At 37.6% G+C, this 17362-nt stretch overlaps 3 protein-coding genes across 3 annotated transcripts in view; 2 read left to right on the top strand and 1 right to left on the bottom strand.

Moving 5' to 3' along the window:
- The first annotated feature begins 1366 nt into the window (after positions 1 to 1366).
- Positions 1367 to 8881, top strand: nms (neuromedin S). The gene is made up of 7 exons (XM_078262447.1): positions 1367 to 1802; positions 4524 to 4570; positions 5087 to 5143; positions 6330 to 6356; positions 6447 to 6500; positions 7736 to 7810; positions 8539 to 8881. Exons 1-7 carry the CDS (start codon positions 1730 to 1732, stop codon positions 8569 to 8571), a joined length of 366 nt encoding a protein of 121 aa, XP_078118573.1. The 5' UTR covers positions 1367 to 1729; the 3' UTR covers positions 8572 to 8881.
- Positions 8882 to 8968: 87 nt separating this feature from the next.
- Positions 8969 to 13596, bottom strand: pdcl3 (phosducin-like 3). Its single transcript, XM_078262446.1, has 6 exons — positions 13488 to 13596; positions 11653 to 11770; positions 11273 to 11363; positions 10844 to 10987; positions 9848 to 10056; positions 8969 to 9441 (listed from the first exon to the last, which is right to left on the bottom strand). The coding sequence occupies exons 1-6, from the start codon at positions 13491 to 13493 to the stop codon at positions 9293 to 9295; spliced, it is 717 nt and encodes a 238-aa protein (XP_078118572.1). The 5' UTR covers positions 13494 to 13596; the 3' UTR covers positions 8969 to 9292.
- Positions 13597 to 14630: 1034 nt separating this feature from the next.
- The window catches only part of tbc1d8 (TBC1 domain family member 8), a 28807-nt gene continuing 26075 nt past the window's right edge, over positions 14631 to 17362 (top strand). Inside the window, exon 1 of the mRNA XM_078262443.1 lies at positions 14631 to 14726. The gene's annotated coding sequence lies outside the window, so the exon portion shown is untranslated. The remainder of the gene's footprint in view (positions 14727 to 17362) is intronic.

The following is a 17362-nucleotide window of genomic DNA, read 5'->3' as shown; positions in this document are numbered from 1 at the left end:
CAAGAGAACTCCACAGAAAGTCTGTGATAATGGACAACAGATGAGGTCATATTTATTTTATTTATATTTAGACTTATTAAATCCAACATTTACTGACCAAAACAACAATCAAAGTAGTGCAGATAAACAGGTTAGTTAGACTCTAAAGGTCAAAAGGCAGAGAAACATACTCCCTTAAATAGAGATCTTTTACAAAACCTCAGGAGCCAAAATTCTATTTGACGTAATACACTAAATTTAATGATAAATGATAATAAATAAATGATTTCATCATTAATTTGCCTCTTATTCACACAATCATCTTTCACCAAGGTAAAGGAGGCAGTGAGCGGTCCGACATAAAGCCAAATTGTTGAATTGTGTGAAAATGTGGAGTCACACTTCTTGGAAAGGTCAGCTTTATGTTGTAAAATCAAGTGTCAGGAGCAATGTGCTTCCCTTGTTGAATATAAGCATGCAGCTCTGTCTCTAGTCTACCTGATCTGAACAGTTAATCCCTGAAAAGAACAATATATTTTGCAACATCAGAGGACAACCTGACAACAGCTCTACCTGAGTAGTCAGTTAAATAAAACACTGGATCAGGCATTGGATGAATCTGTGTGACTCACTTAGAGCATTTGTGCCCAACAATAAGAGATATATATCTCCCTTCACATTTATATATATATATATATATATATATATATATATATATATATATATATATATATATATATATATATATATATATGTATATATCAGGGACAATACATATGAACAAACATAATGTAATTGTGATATAGTAAATGTTCCAAATTTAGCCAAATGGTGCATTTAATATGCAGGTCTCTGGGCAGGTTAATGCTAGAAAAAAGCACATATAGCATATATTCAGTTTCATCTTTTTAATCTAGTCAAATGAGGCCCAATAGCTAGGAATGGTTAAACTTGCTGAGGCGGCTGCTCAGATTTGTTGAACATCAGTGTCTGCAGTTTGGCAAGATAAGAACCTGATGGTGAACATTACAGCTGAATAAACTTCTCAGGAAAGGTTTTTTTCAGCAGGTTTTTGCAACTTCAATGGTCACAGAAGCAAGAGCATGAGGTGTTCAGAGAGGCCATGCAGAGGAGGGTCGCCAGTTCAAGTCCCGGTAAAGACCGAGTAAGGAGTGTTGACTGGAATCGGGAGAGGTGCCAGTTCACATCTTGGGCACTGAGCAAGGCACCAAATCTAATTTATTTCCCCTTGGGGATTAATAAAAAATATCTTATTCTTCTTCTAAAAGCACTGGACATTGTTGGACTGCCTTGGATATTTACTGTCATCACAAAATAATTTATATGTCTAATACCAGAGCTGTATTGTTTCAAGGATGATAGGTGTGTGTGTGTGTGTGTGTGTGTGTGTGTGTGTGTGTGTGTGTGTGTGTGTGTGTGTGTGTGTGTGTGTGTGAGAGAGAGAGAGAGAGAGAGAGAGAGAGAGAGAGAGAGAGAGAGGTTGTAGGGGCGTTGGATTTGCGTGTGCTGATGACCGGGGGTCGGTGTGTTTGGTCACCTCTGCCTATAAGAGGATGCCTGTCAAGGCAGAGGGCACGGTGTTCAGACCAAAACAGTTGCTGGTGACCGACATCAACGAGGGGAGCCAAACCGAACCTAACCGAGCAGATCGGTGCGCACCACAAGTCAAGGCACAACCTCTCCGAAAACGCGCGCAAATTAAGAGGAAGAGGAGCGAGCAAACACAGTCATGAGTCTGCCAACTATGCGACAACTTTTTCTTTTATTTTTATTCTGGTTTCCTGGATCTTGGAGCACAACAGGTGGGTGATCATATTTCAACTGACTGACAGGTCTTTTAAAACAAGGACTAACTCAACTTCATCTTAGGCTAAAAATGAACTTTTGTTTATGTCAGCAATGATATTGACTGCAAATAACAAATAACCAGTGAATTATATGGGGGGAAAAAATACTAATTGGATTTTAATGTGGAATATTTCTCCTTGTTTTTGGCTTGGGTTCACTCTTTAAACACATCCTGGGATGGACAAAAAGTGCAAAATGACAGCTCATAATAGAAAGATGTTGTGATCTAACACTTGAATGTAAACTAATTTATATTTCAATTGAATTATTTTATTATTTATTTTATTTATTTTTTAAACCTTCTAAACTACCTGTCAACAAACAAACTTTACTTTTATAAATGGTTTATAATTTGTAACTTGATCTTTATCAATGTACTTTATAGATCTTTAATAAGCCACTAACGAGGAGAACTTTTGGGTTGCCATGCTGTGGAAAATGTCTTTGGTGTATGTGGTCTTCAGGGATACAGTAACTTTCTTTGTCATTTTAGCTATCTTTTTAATTCATAGAGAGAGATGCTTTGGACACTATTCTATTGAAAACGAGCTGCAGAGTATTCTGGACTAAAATCAGTTCATCAACAGCTTTTTAACATTACCAACTGCAGACTTGATGGATCATTGTAAAGTAATACACTGCATATGAATGCATTACAGTATTCTGTAAAGCAAATTAAGTTGCCTCTGCTCTGTGGTTAAAAGGTGCTATTCAAATGAACCAGTACTATAATTTCAGGTATGGTTACAAATGATAAACTCATTCATTTTTCATCATTACAGTAATTACTTCTTTTTTTTACATTAATATGCTACCAGGTCAGCTGTTACATGTCATTCCCCCCAAAAAAGTCACAGGTTTTCCATTTACAGTAACCCATCAAGTGTGTGTAGAATTTTTGACAAGTTATTTAAAAAAAGAAAGATGTTTGGTCTGGAAGTCCGCAGTTTAATGTCAGATGGTCCAACTGCCTATTAGAAGAAGAAGAGGATATAAAATACAATAGGTTCTCCTTTATTCATTCATTATTTATTACTGGCCTGTAAAGCATTAATAAATGATTGAACAATCATTTCAACATGTACACCTTCTATAAAGTATGCCCTATACTAGAGAAATGCAGTGGCTGAAGAAGTATTTAATCCTTTGCAACCCTTTACAAATCCTTTAAACGTAGAAATACCTGTACATGTAAAATATACTAAGTTACAAGTTAAAGTACAGTTAAAGTATCAGCAGCAAAATGTATGTAAAGATACTCATTATGTAAAATGACCCCTTCCAGATCGTTATATTATTATATATATATATATTTTATTTTTTATTTTTATTTTTTTTATTATTATCAAAGTATAGTCAATATAGTTGTGTAATCTATGAAGATCATTGTAACTTTTAAAGGTGATCATTTATAGTGTATTTTAGAGCCCGACTGATAAAGGATTTTTAAGGCCGATATCGATACAAATATTTGGTGATTTAAAAATCCGATATTCCGATATATCGGCCGTTATTTTTTTATTTTTTTTATCCAGAAATGCGTAACAAAACATAAACAGCTTTCGCTAACATTAGTTATTTGTAGTTATTTATGAGTCCTCACTAAAATAATATGATAATGCAGTTTAAAAATAAACTTGTTTATTTTATTGTCACAACAGAACAGAAGAACATCAAAATATATTAAAGTTCTGATAAATAAAATGTATAAAAATACAAACTTAAGTGAAACTTAAAGTCCTTTGAACAAAAACACAATAACAAAAAAATCAAAGAGTGTGGCCAACAGGGACGTTGTGGAGCGCCCTCTGGTGGACAAACTAAGCAACGCAGACACTCATAACATGGTTGAAGGGTGTTTTTTGTCCGTTTTTATTTTTTAAATATTCATTTATCGGCCACTATAAATGCCGATACCGATAGTTTGGAAATTGCCTAATATTGGCCGATAATATCGGCCCGCTGATATATCGGTCTGGCTCTAGTGCATTTATATCTGAATGTACAGAATTAGCTTAGAATAGTAAGTACTGTAGCTATCAAATAGTGTAAAAAAGTACAATATTTCCAATTAAAATGGAGTGGAATTAAAGTATAAATACTCACATAAAATACAAGTATCTCAAAAGTACACAACTTGAGTAAATTAATTTAGGAAAGTATAGTAGTAATATGTAACCTAAAACCTGAAAAGCATCATTTTACTGACCTATTGTTGCTGAATGCTTGTGCTCTGTTAAACCAACCTCACCCACAGCACCAGTGATGTCAGGATGTACTAAACACATCCTGGTACACGTCAGCATTACTGCGTCAACTTCAGCCACTGACCGGGGGTCAGCCGAAACAAGAGTTTCAGCTGGTGTTAAGTTACTCTTTAAGGTTTTATGATTAAGTTTGCATTTAAGACTATAATTTATGTGTATAGAGTTACTGACACTTTCTACAGAAAGCCATATGAAAATACATTAAAATTACAGCACATAAAATACAATAAAGTACAATAATATCATTTTAAGTAACTATTGTGGACTACAAACACACTTAAGGTCGTATAGAATTGTTATATTATTAGAATGGTGATTTCTCCTCTTGTATTTTTTGCTGCCCGAGTATAAACAATGTTTCCAGTATGACGAAAATATTTATAAGTCCTCACATGTGCTCTTCATTAGATGCCAGTCCTTTCGATCGGTGGGAAGACGGGATAGAGTTAAGAAAGGTAGGAAATTATCTTTTCATTTTTCTTATTCATCCACACTCAAATCGTCCCTATTAACAACATTAACAACAACAAGTCACCCTTCTTTGGTCCCATTTCCATGTGTGATGTTTGAGCCAATTAATAATAAATGATGTTCAGGTTGTGAGTAAAGAAAGGAATGTTAATATAAGGTTGTAAAGAAAATAGCAGGGCCGTCAAAATAGGTTGTAGAGTCTACAGCTCTACCACAGCTTTTGGTTGTCTCTTCATCGAAATATTTCTTCCCTATGTCATTTCTCCCTAAGTCGGGATAACCAACACCTTCTGGTCACACATTCTTATGTGATCATCACCACCTATGGTCTGGTTGAAGAACAACATGCAAGAGAAAATATTGTCAGACCAAAGTCCATAGATCACACTGATCTGTATATGAATTCAGTCCAAATACACAGAAAATTAACTCGTCCCCCATATTGCGTTGTTGTGTCCATTGTCCGTTAATTCAAAATGAAGTGTGTCGTTTGTCTGCAGGTGCGAGGCATCCAGAGTGATGAATTGAGTGATGTATTATGGGGAGACCAGAATGAGGTATGATATATAGAGTATATTAAAACATTTCTCAGATATACTACATCACTGTCTAAATTGACTGTGACATATTGATATGATTACTGTAAACACAAGACCATAGTGCATGGACATGAGTGTTCACTTCTGTCTCTCAGCAGTGGGACTTTTTACATTTTAAGTTTAAAAAAATACCACATTTCCCATCAGCCCCGTTTGCTTAGTGATGCACGGAGAAACACAAGAAACACGTTTTGTTTTAGATCCTGCTAGTCAAAAGCTGAGAGCAGAGCAGGTGGCGCTAGCCCCGAGGCTACAGACGAGGCCTTTAAGTTTTCCCTAAATGATCATGAAAACATTACGCTGCAGCTTTTTGTAAATTAATTGGCTTTCTACTTAATAGCTAGGTTGTTTTTTTTAGGGAGGTAGCAAGCAAGTGAGAAAAACAGCTGAGAGACTGAGCGGGAGAGATGGAGCACTGAGGCCTCTAGTTTCACAGCAGTGTTGTGCAGTGACATATGCTGGGCTACCTAAAAATAATGAAATAATCAGCTACTGATATCATGAACCTCATCACAGTTTAACAGAGCGTTATCTGTAAAACATCAGTTCACCATTGAGAACCATCAGCCTCCAGACATCAACACAAATACCCCGCTACAACTTCCAACAGAAGTCTCAGTTGATCATCTTCAACCAAATATCTGAGATATCTAAAAAATTAAATGAGTTTTTAACTGTTTTCAGTGTTAGAAGCATATGCGATGACAATAAGGAGAAAGTTGTTTCTAAAAACACACAAAATGAGAAAAACAAAACAAAAATGAACAAGGTCATAACAGCCAAATAAAATATCAATGCAAAAAATATGTTTGGGTATTTCGGACAGTTTTAAATCTCTTTGAGACTTTGGACAGAAGTTAGTGACCAAACAACAGGAACACAATATAGCTCAACACCACTATAAACTATGGCCTCAGAAATGACAAGTGTCATCAGTAATTGGCTTCTTATATGCTTCTTGGAGAAAAGGAATATTGTTTTTTACAGGAGTTACTGTTGTTGTGTCCCTCAACTGTACTTTATGCAACAAGAATGAATGTTAAAAATAACAGTCAAGCAGTAAAAGTGTGTAAATGAACATGTCCAAATTATAAAAAACAAACTGTGTTACTTCTGTTATTAATCCAAGATTGTTTCCCCACAGGAGCAAGTCCAGAATGTTTTCAAAAGAGTACGTTTTCCACCTCAGTTCTGCATATTTTTTTATGTCTGGTATTTATCCCAGTAGCAGGTCACTGACCTGAATTTCTTCTTTTTTCAGTTCCTGTTTCATTACTCTAAAGCACGCAACTCTGTCGGAGCTGTACAGCACAAGGTGAGCAGGGGAGCAGACAAACCACTGGCGGTGCTGTTTTTTTTTTTACTCATTATGTCTTAAATGACATTTTCAAGAGTTATTGCTTTCATTTATTTGTCATTGGCTTGTGCAGCACATTTTGTCATTTTAAATGGCAACAGAGGTGAAAAGAGAACATGAAACATCTGCTGGAAGCCTAAAGGCTGATTTACAAAAGGGATTTTTAAAATGCTGGAGTGAACGATGAAGTCCTCGGTGCACTGAAGAGAGTCTCTGAAAATGAAAAAAACAAACCTAAGTGTTGACAATTTATCAGAGTTGGCCATTGTTGATTTGAGTGCTGTTGGTTCACATTTCCAGAGTTGACACTTCAATCCAGCCAAAACTCAACCATTAAAAATTGACACCCATACATGTATATCACTTTGATCTGAGCAGCTGTTTCATCTGAATTATCACCCCAACATTCTGGATTGCAAACAGATGTTCAGGATTTAAATCTCATTTTTAGGCTGGGTATTGTATAAAGGCCCGCCATTAGGAATTATGGATAGAGGGACACAGTTTCTTAAATTCGGCCCATCATCTACACACACTCCAACACCATAGACCTTTGCATGGACCCCCTTGATGACGGCCCTGCTAGCGCCAATACATTACAGTACCTGGGTTTCACTACTGAGGCAAAAGCTCTTTTTTTTTTTTTTATACTTTTGCATTCGACTTATATAAAAATGTTTGATAAAAGAAGCCAAATCTTTTGAATGTTGTCTAAACACAACAACTTTGCCAAAATAAAAAAACTCTAAAACCGGCCGGATTTAGGAAATATCTGATCTTTTTTTTTCCTTTTCCAAAGATTCTTTTTGGGGCATTTTAGGCCTTTATTTGACAGGACAACAGAAGACATGAAAGGGGGGAGAGAGAGGGGGAATGACATGCAGCAAAGGGCCGCAGGTCAGAGTCGAACCCTGCACCGCTGTGTCGAGGACTAAACCTCTATATATGTGTGCCTGCTCTACCAACTGAGCTATCTGGGCACCTGAATTTTGTATTTCTATAAAGTTACAAGGCTCGTACCAATGCAGACCGTTGCACGTTTTTGAAACATTGCTGTTGTAGTCCTGAATGCAAATACATTTCAGTATGTTTTAAGCCATGTCTGATACCATCTCAATATCAAACTGGGTCACCAATTACTTTATTTTTGGTTTTATTCCTCTCTAAGTTAACTCTCTTCTTTGCTCCTACAGTCTCACTCAGTTCATCCTTTGATGCGACTTCCCCCCAAGCTTTCCCAGATGAGGAAGAAGAAGGTGTTACTTTTGGTAAGAAAACACAAGATACAGGAGGTTTTGCCTCTCAAGCTACATACGGTTTGCCCTACCTGGTTGAAAGCTGTAAGAGATTGTTGGGGCAGTATACAACCTGAAACAAAGCTCTGCAGAGACTACGGAGGGCTGAAAAAAGTACAGTCAATTTCTCGCCATGTTTTTCGGTTTCAAAAAAAGTTAATCAGTTAAGATTCCCCCTTTTCATTGGTTCAATTAAGACCGTCAAGCTCAGTGCTCTTTGTAGGACACTTAACATGATTTAAGTAGCATCATTATGGATGTACTAAAATAACATATGTTTTTTTTTAATACATTTTGTGTGTCCCCCGCACTTCTGAAAATTAAACTTATGCACTTGCATCGTTGCCTGGGAATACCTGTTAAGAGGCTTGAAGAGAGGAACAATTATCCAGTTTTTAACAACAACAAAGCAAAGATTAGAGAAAAGTCTGAAAAACAAATCTAAATTGAAGTCATCTTGCAACCTAAAACTGTTTTAGAAGAAGGTTCCTTAGACTAACACCAGTCAACATTAGTAACAAGTATTAACAAGGAACGTTTACTATTTCTCTTCTTTTTACAAAAAGCCAACCTTTCCTGGAAGCAAAGAAGTAGTGAACCAGCGATGAAGAGAGCCCGCGTAAATCACATTAAATGACATCACTGTTCAGGTTCGATTTACTGACACTGATTGTTTTCCCCCTTTCTTCCTAATGAAACAGAAGATTCGAAGTATGCCGGAGGGGATGTTGTAGAAGAGAAATCTACAAAAACAAAAGGGAAATTTAGGCCTAACAGAAGAAGAGAAGCAGGCAGCCTCTTAACATCACACCCTAATGGTGGCTCGACTGGTGGAGCGCACACAGCATCTCTGACAGAAACATGACTTTTTGTTAACAGAAACATTATTGTACAGATGGAAAAAATAGAACTGCAGTACCATGGCTGCCATGTGACTTCCTGCTTCCAAATGTCAATCGGTGTGAATCAATGTGAACTGCCACCAAGCACAAATTTGGCATCTTGCACTGTTACACAAGACATCGGTATCACAAAATACAAACAGAACACTCCAAATAATCTCTTAAAGAAATCCTTTAGTGACACAGATTCCCCCAAAAATGAGAATTAAAGAAGAAATGGCACCGATCATTGTGGCAAAGAGGTGGACTCACATTTAATTCAACAGATTGAAATGTACATGAATATTTTGTGACAATTATAATGAAACGTAATAAAAAAAAGTTACAATGCGTCTTTGATGCTTATGTAAGGTGATGTAGTCGGATGTTTATTCAAACTACAAAAGAGTGATTGTTGTGCCGTTTTCCCTACGGAGACGTACAGGAGGCTGGGTGCTTCAAGCACAAAGCTCATAGGTCCAGCCAAGAGTCCTGTCCGAGTGCCGCTGAGCAGGATTGAGCTCTGTATAAGAGCCACCCACACTTTCTGGTTTGGAGTGACAGGCGTTTGTTTCTAATAGTCCTCGTCCTCAGAGTCACTGTCCTTTCCTGTAGGAAGCGAACATCTGATCGATGACATTAGCTTGTCTTCGATTTGCTTTTTGGGGTTTTCCTCCAGGTCTGTCTTCACCGCCCCGGACTCTGATAACCTCCACTCCAGCTCTGGTGAACAGCACAAATAACAAACGCTTGGTTCATAAAACATGATGACATGCACAGGCTGTGACTGGTTGTCCAAATTGTTTGAGAAAAACTGCAAGAATTAAAAGATTAAAATGTGACTAAACTAATGCATTTTTGAAAGAGTAAGATTTGAGATCAAATGCCAAAAATAACACTGCAACAGCTTTATATCGTTTTTAAATTGACTATTATGACAATATAATAAATATGTTAATCTGCTGAGAGAAAAAAAATCTAAGAAACAGTAAGTGTCCATTTACAAATACTCACACTAGGATTCAATGATTCTACAAAATGTTATGTTTATACTGACATCACTTTACATACTCTGATGGTCCTAAAGATTTAAGTCCTGCCGCTTTTCTGAAAGCAAGTCGCCTCCTACCTTCAACTTTGAGGTTCATGCCCCCAAAGACCAGTGGCCCAATGAACTGGGCCTTCATCTCTCCCTCAAAATAGACGAAGATGGTGGGAAGGTTGCGGTCCGGGTAGTTGGGGATGCAGGTGGTGGAGATGGACTTGAGGAACTTGGTCTGAGGGAACTTCCTGGCCAACATACTCAGGTGTTGGTTGATAAGGGTACACAGAGGGATGCTGGGAAAAGAGATGAGCGGAGAGAAAACATCATGTAGACTGATTAGTGCTGCACTAGTCTATATCAACGACGTTTTATTTCCGGGATTGTTCCGGTGCTGCCAGAAATTCCACCAGATGTCCCTCATTATGCCCGGATGACCGTCACCTTCCACTTTCTTTGTGTTGGCATTTTAAACTCCGGTGGATTTATGAGGACTAAAACAACCTTTGAACGTACACATGTTCCACCTAAACTAGTTCCTTCCCGAGGCACCGTTGCTCCGTCAGGCGCTGAGACCCGCCCAAGACGATTGTGACTGGTTTAAAGAAATGCCAATAAACCAGAGCACGTTTTTCTCCCACCCCGGAATGCTGTGTGGACTAGCCAGACCCTCCTCCGCAGCGTTGTGAAGGAAGGTCTGGCAGTGCGAGACTAGTGATGCACTGGGGGCAGAACCAACGTTGGTCATAATGGGAAGATTGATGAGAACAAATTACCATTTTCATCCTCTCTCTCTCTCTCTCTCTCTCATGAAGGAAAACAGATGCTACTTACATTTGAAAGTCGATTTGTTTGACTTTTTGCTCTGCTAACATTTCAACATCTGCTAACATTTCAAACCCAAAATGGTGATTAAAAAGAAGAAAAAAGGAAAAACAAGTCCTGATATTAACTTAACAGCTGTGTCAGCCTGTGGCGTTGACATTTGAAAAACTCAACTCATAATAATTCCTGTCCTTCTGGACACAAGACGTTTTCTCCCCGCATACTTGTTCAAGTACTCCATTTTGTTGGATGACCTACCCCTGTTTGTAAAGGTGCAGCACCACCCAGATGCCGTCTCCGGCCTTGTTGACCTCCTTGATGTAGTCCTGCCCGGAGATTTCCACCACCTCCCCGAACACGTTCTTCAACTGAGTCGCCTTCCACTCCGCAAGACGCTGCTGTCTGCAAGGAGATACATCTCATATTAGTGTGCAGTCAGAGTGAATAGGTTTCAGTCACCAACCAAATGCTGCAATTGTTGTTATTATTTTGTGGTACTTTTGGTATTAAGCCATCCTGTAAAAGGTCGTTTTCCAGTGGATTTTGACGTGTACTAACCACTGGGGTGGCCTTGAGAACAAAAGTAAGTTTTTCCTGCAGGCCCTGCACACAGAGTAACAGTATACTACACATGATTGGGGGTTGTAGTCTGTACACAAGACCCCTACCTGCATAATCTCCACTCACCTGTACATTTCAATGGCAGCCTCATCGTCTTCACTAAACTCATCTTCATTCTCCTGCAGTTCTTCCAGTGTCATGTCCTCATACGTTTTAACTGTTCAGAGAAACAACAGTCAGAGCAGCTGAGAACATGTTCTGCAAATAATCTAACCCTCCGTGATCAGTTGAATGGGGTCAAAATAGACTAGACTGAACTCTTTCAGAAAAAACAACAACTTGTATTTGATATAATTTACATGATTTTTATTTGCACATCTGCAAATAACAAAACTTGCGGGTAAATTGATTTGCGTGACAATTTCAAAACATGTTTTTTGAGGTGGAAACTCCCTAAATTTAGCCACAAAGAATAACCGATACATATCCCAAACTGTCTCTCTTACCAACAGACTGCTGTTGGAGAGCCAGCTCTTCCTCTTCATCTTCTTTTGGTACCTCTTTGGGAGGAAGAATGCCTTTCTTCCTCAGGATATCATTCCACTCTGTGTCTTCATTTGGGTCCTGGGGGGGAAAAAACAAAGCATTTACAAGTATTGTTACTCTGGGTTTATTTTAGCTAGTTTTTTTGGGGGGTTTTGTGTATGCAGAAGAGTGAAACAGCAATTTTAAAACTAAAATGTGCTCATACCATGATCAGGGTTTAATTCATCAATCTTTGTGAAAACAAGTTCCCTCCATAAGTTTACCAACTCTAACACATAGTTTGCTTTAATAAACTGGGAATGAGCCGTGGTGTAAGACGAGCATGTGCACGGTGGATGGGTTTTGTTCATATTTAAGCACCAAATATACAAAGTTAACTTGTGTGGGGTTTCTTTGCCACAAACTAAAACTGGGCTAACTGACAGAGAGAAAAGGTAAACATGGGGCTGTGTCTAAACCTGCTTGGAAGACAACAAAACAGTTTGGGGTGCTCTCCCCACCACAGCAACACTGAGTGAGATTCACAGTTAGAGCTGGGCAATATATCGATAATATATCGAGATCGTGATATGAGACTAAATATCGTCTTAGATTTTGGATATCATAATATCGTAATATGGCATAAGTGTTGTCTTTTCCTGGTTTTAAAGGCTGCGTTAAAGTAAAGTGATGTACTTTTCTGAACTTACCAGACTGTTGTAACTGTTCTATTATTTGCCTTTACCCACTTAGTCATTATATCCACATTACTGATGATTATTTATCAAATATCTCATTGTGTAAATATTTTGTGAAAGCACCAATAGTCAACTCTACAATATTGTTGCAGTATCGATATCGAGGTATTTGGTAAAAAAATATCATGATATTTGATTTTCTCCATATCGCCCAGCCCTCTTCACAGTGTGTATCGTGAGGGTTGGGGGGCCGCAAGCCAAAGTATTTATTGTATACACCCTTAAAATAAAAGGCGTCATCTATTGTGGACGGCAGCCTCAGGGCATCTGGCTAACCTGCAAAGTAGTGGCATGACTCGAGGCTAAGTTGGTCTCAGTTTAAAGCAACAGACTGACAACATGGTCTTGTAAAAACTGCAGTTTTAGTCTATCTATAACAACAATTTAGCAAATACTGTAGATTAACTTCTTGCTGTGCCAACTATTGTTGCAACCAATTATTGTACCGCCTGTGACAAATAAGTACTTGTTGACAAAACATTAAGCTAATAAGTAAAAATCAGACACTTAAATGTGAGGATTTACCATGTTCCTTTCCGCTGAAACATTTGGGTTTTTTGGACTTGCCCTCAGACAATAAGCAATTTGAGCTCAGTTTCTTCTTTTATTTTATTTTTTTTTTACATTTTGTAGACTCAACTAAATGACGTGAAAAACTTAAAACAGTAGATAATTCCCTTATAAAAAAAAATAGCCTAGGACATTTCTACTCACACTATATAGTTTAGGTTATTTACGTTTTCCAAGCCGTTTATTACCAAAAGTTTGACATGATCAAAATTGTCGTCAGTTAAATTTCTGTCTGCCAACTAATCGGTTTATCACACATCGTCTCAGCTCTTGCACCAGCTGAATTCATGTCAACATGTCTTTCTCTGTCTCTAATAGTAAAGCTGCTATTTAACCAGTTGATACGCCCAGCTACACAGCTAAGCTAAGTTTCAAAGCTCTGCTCAGAAATTATCTCCACACTCAACACCAACATCAACCGGTGTTGAATCGCCTCATTCACCAACGTTAAACCACAGCGTTTAAACGTCTTACAACGTTATACCAACCTGCATTTTAAAAGATAGAAGCTTCCTCTGAAATCACACTACTGCTCTCCTCCCAGACACGGAAACAGAAAGAGCGCTGACGGACCGAATCCGGCATAAAACAAAAAGCTACGATTGACTCAGATAAGCACACAATGCGTCCAGGGTGAACATAAAATCACTTCCACTACATATGTCGTAAATAAAACACAGACTGTATGCTTTTGCTTTTTTATACGGCGCTACAGCTCGGTAGTTTGTGTTTAAAAATACAAGGAACAGATGCGTTACGGGTAGGACAATAATAAAAGTGACACCAACTTCCTTTTGAGGCTCACTGTGACCATATAAGGAGTTGGAGAGCAGCATTCCATTTGTGGCTGTCGAGAGCGAAACCAAACAGGTGCTGTTGCTCACACACACGCACACACACACGCACACACACACACACACACACACACACACACACACACACACACACACACACACACGTCATTTGTACGGCATCCCCACTTTTAAAATAAAAATGGTTGAGTCTCGATAACAGGTGGAAAACGAACAAGCACATCAAAATAAGAATAAAAAAATCTCCATGAAGATAAACACATTGAAAATAATTATTGAAGTACACGATCAAATCTAAATAGATCTCCTTTTCAGAGTGTGGCTGCAAATACTGAAGTTTCTGTAACTGGGAAACTACTACTAAATGCTGACTTGCATAAACTCAACACAATCATCATTTCCTCATCATCCATCATCATGTTTTGTATTCTGTGTCCATCAATACTCAAAAAAAAACCCTGCAAAATAACAGTCATAAATCTATTAGTAAAAAGTGCAATATTTACTCCTGAATTGTAAAATGAAGGCATATAAAGTATCACATAATGCAAATGCTTAAGTAGGCTAAAATAACAAAATTGCAGTGCAATACTAGGCTATATGTTACTATAACCATAAATTAACAACTTATCAACAACTCATGTAAAGGAAACACACAAAAAAGAATGGATGTTGTTTACTGTAATGAAAGATTTTGAGGCTAAACTAAACGTGTAGCTAACTGTTTTCATGTTAAATTGGTGGCACCTCATGTTGAGATCTAATTTTAGATCCTACCAGTCGTACTTGTTTAACTTCCTCTTTTCTTTCTTCCTCTTATATTACACAGGACTGAGCATTACAGTAGATTAATATTTGGTGATATTTATTGCTGACCCTATCAAGTATGGATTACCAAACTGGATAAAAACTGGGGTAAGCACCAGTATCACTACATATTAATTTGTTTTGGTATTTTCATTATTGGCAGATTTGTCAGGGAATGTACACCGCTAAAGTTCACCATCAGCTAAACAGGCTGTGGATTGTTATGATGCCCCCCTGTCTTGTTGAGGGGCCCTGTGTTCAGGACCTTTAGCATTTGAGTTTACAATGAGTACACATGGTTCATATTCCCTAAATAAAGTTGTGTTTAATAACAATGTAAGTGACACATAGCAAACATGGGTGCTGGGGCTAGTATTTCAGCAGGAGTACTGGTTAGTTTCATGGCCACATGAAGCTGCTGTGTAGTCTGGTGTGTACTTAATGGAGACTTGGAGAGGTATACAGAATGCAAAGGATGTGGGCAGTGTGTATGTGAGAGGGTGGCCCAACAGAAACTTCTTCCCCTAATTAGGTCCCCAAATGGGTTGATCTAGCATGGCAAACAAATGGCTTGTGTCATTGTGACGATTTATCCATTGATGACACTGTGAGAGTGGCATTGAAATCTTTGTGTTTATGTCATGTATGTCCTCAGCCCCCTAGGCATACATGTCATGTTTGTGTTGACAAAACATATAAAACAATACAATAAGGATCCATTTTAATTTGTGTAAGAATTGCTCTTTTATTACAGCACCAGAGCTCATTTTATTTTGAAAGATTGACAAGTAAACAGAAACTTAAGAAAACATCCTTATTTCCTTTGTTGCCTTTAATCTCTTCTATAAAAATTATTGACGTTAGTATTTAGGCTATATGAGTAAATCCCATATTGGTCTATCCTTAATGCTAACTATTGACAATCAGCCATGCGATGTTTCCTTTCTTTGCTGCATTCTTCAAGTTAGGTTTCCCTCTTGGGTCCTCTGGTTTTAACAGGTCTAATATGATGCTTTTCTGCACTCTTTAGTATATAAACCACTCTGGATATTACTAAATGTCTTAAAAGTTAAATGTAAGTAGGCTAACTAAAATGTAAGTAATAATTATATGTTTTTTAAATTTGTTTTCAGGAGCAGTGGAATGATAGGATATAAAGAGCCTCCAGGCATTGTCTTTTTCATAATGATGAATAAACAAAAGTCATACAATGAGCCTTTGTGGGATAATTAATGTACTGAGCACCTGAACCTGTGTCAGCTGAACACCCAATCACGGGAGGGCCAGTGGCTCTCTGCCGGAACTGGCTGAAGGGAAAGTTGGTCAAATGCGGAAGAGAAAGAAAATAAAAATGAAGAGCGCCCACTCTGTCCCTGTTTTTCAGGAACCACAAACGTAATCTCTGTGTTTTAATTTTGCACGTGAAAAAGTTTTCCTCTGTTCTTGTAGGTCTTTTGCAATCAGTAGCCTATTTCATGTTTTAATTCACAATTATTTACAAAACAAACTGCTGCTGTATTTAATTTTATAGCTAGTTTTTTCAACTGTACTTTTTGGGATTATTAATTAGCCAATTTTTGGCTAAACATGTTTTACGGTGACTCTATGTTGTAGCTAAGTGTATTATTATTATTAGCAAATGTTTTTGTTTTTATTCTGGCTATACATATAGCCTAGCCTATTATTTTATTTTGTGTGTAGGCTAAAACTTTTTGTGTTTTGAGGTTGATCAAAGGTTGTAGCCTAACATATGGGTGATTGTTGCAGATATTTCCCTATCTACAACTAAGCTAAAAATGAGTTTCAAAATGACACAATGAAGATGGTGAAACTAAAAGATTTACAGTATAGTGAAACCATTCCTTTATGCAAAATGCCAACAAAACTGTGGCAACAAAATCCTCTGTTGCTGGATTTTTAATAGTAGCCTAGGCTAAACGCACTTGGTCAAAACAACGCAGAAGAGCTGGAACATCTGAAATGTGGGTCACCTAGCATCTTCAAATTTATATAAGTGCACCACAATGAGCTGAAGTCAATCACCTTTATTGGAAGGGGTTTGCTTTAACAAATTTGACTCTGGTTAATCTTTTCTCTCAGAGTATAACACTCACTTAACATATAAAGAGTAAAAACAGAAAGGACAGTAAGAAATATAAAAAAATATACAATAACAATTGAAGAAAATGATGAAAATGAACAGAGTTTTTAGATTTGGTTTGTGACTACTTACTTAACTTTTTATAGTTAAATAAGCAGAGAAATCAGGCCAATTACAAAAGCTGGTCAGTCTGACGTTGTGTTGCCTGAGCTCATTACTATTCATGAGCTTGTCCAGTTGCGCTGGGTAAAGGATGCTGATAGCCAGGCTCTCATTGGCTAGCTGTTAGCCAATCAGAGTCAAGCAGCTTAGCTCATTGAATATTAATGAGAAATGGCACAAATCGAACTGAGTCTTCCTGCAGGCTTTCTATATCACGCTAGAATGGCTTGAAACAATGTAACCAAGGCATTTTTTTCCACAACATTTTTTACAGAGTCCATGGTAGACCTTCAGACATTACCACAAAGTAATGAAATACGTGTGGCAGGGCACCTATAAGAGCTTTTTGTGCCAAATAAAAAAACTATAAAAACGTGTTTTGTTGCTATGATTCGTGATTCTGGGATCTAAAACAATTTAGCAAACTAATTAAAAAAAATCCCAGCTAACGTTACATTTATGGGGGGGGGGGGGGCTGATT

Source organism: Sander vitreus, chromosome 11, assembly GCF_031162955.1.
Source record: "Sander vitreus isolate 19-12246 chromosome 11, sanVit1, whole genome shotgun sequence".
In the NCBI taxonomy this organism is placed as follows: Eukaryota; Metazoa; Chordata; class Actinopteri; order Perciformes; family Percidae; genus Sander; species Sander vitreus.
The sequence above is the reverse complement of the archived record's forward strand: the minus strand, read 5'-3'. Positions and strand labels throughout refer to the sequence as shown.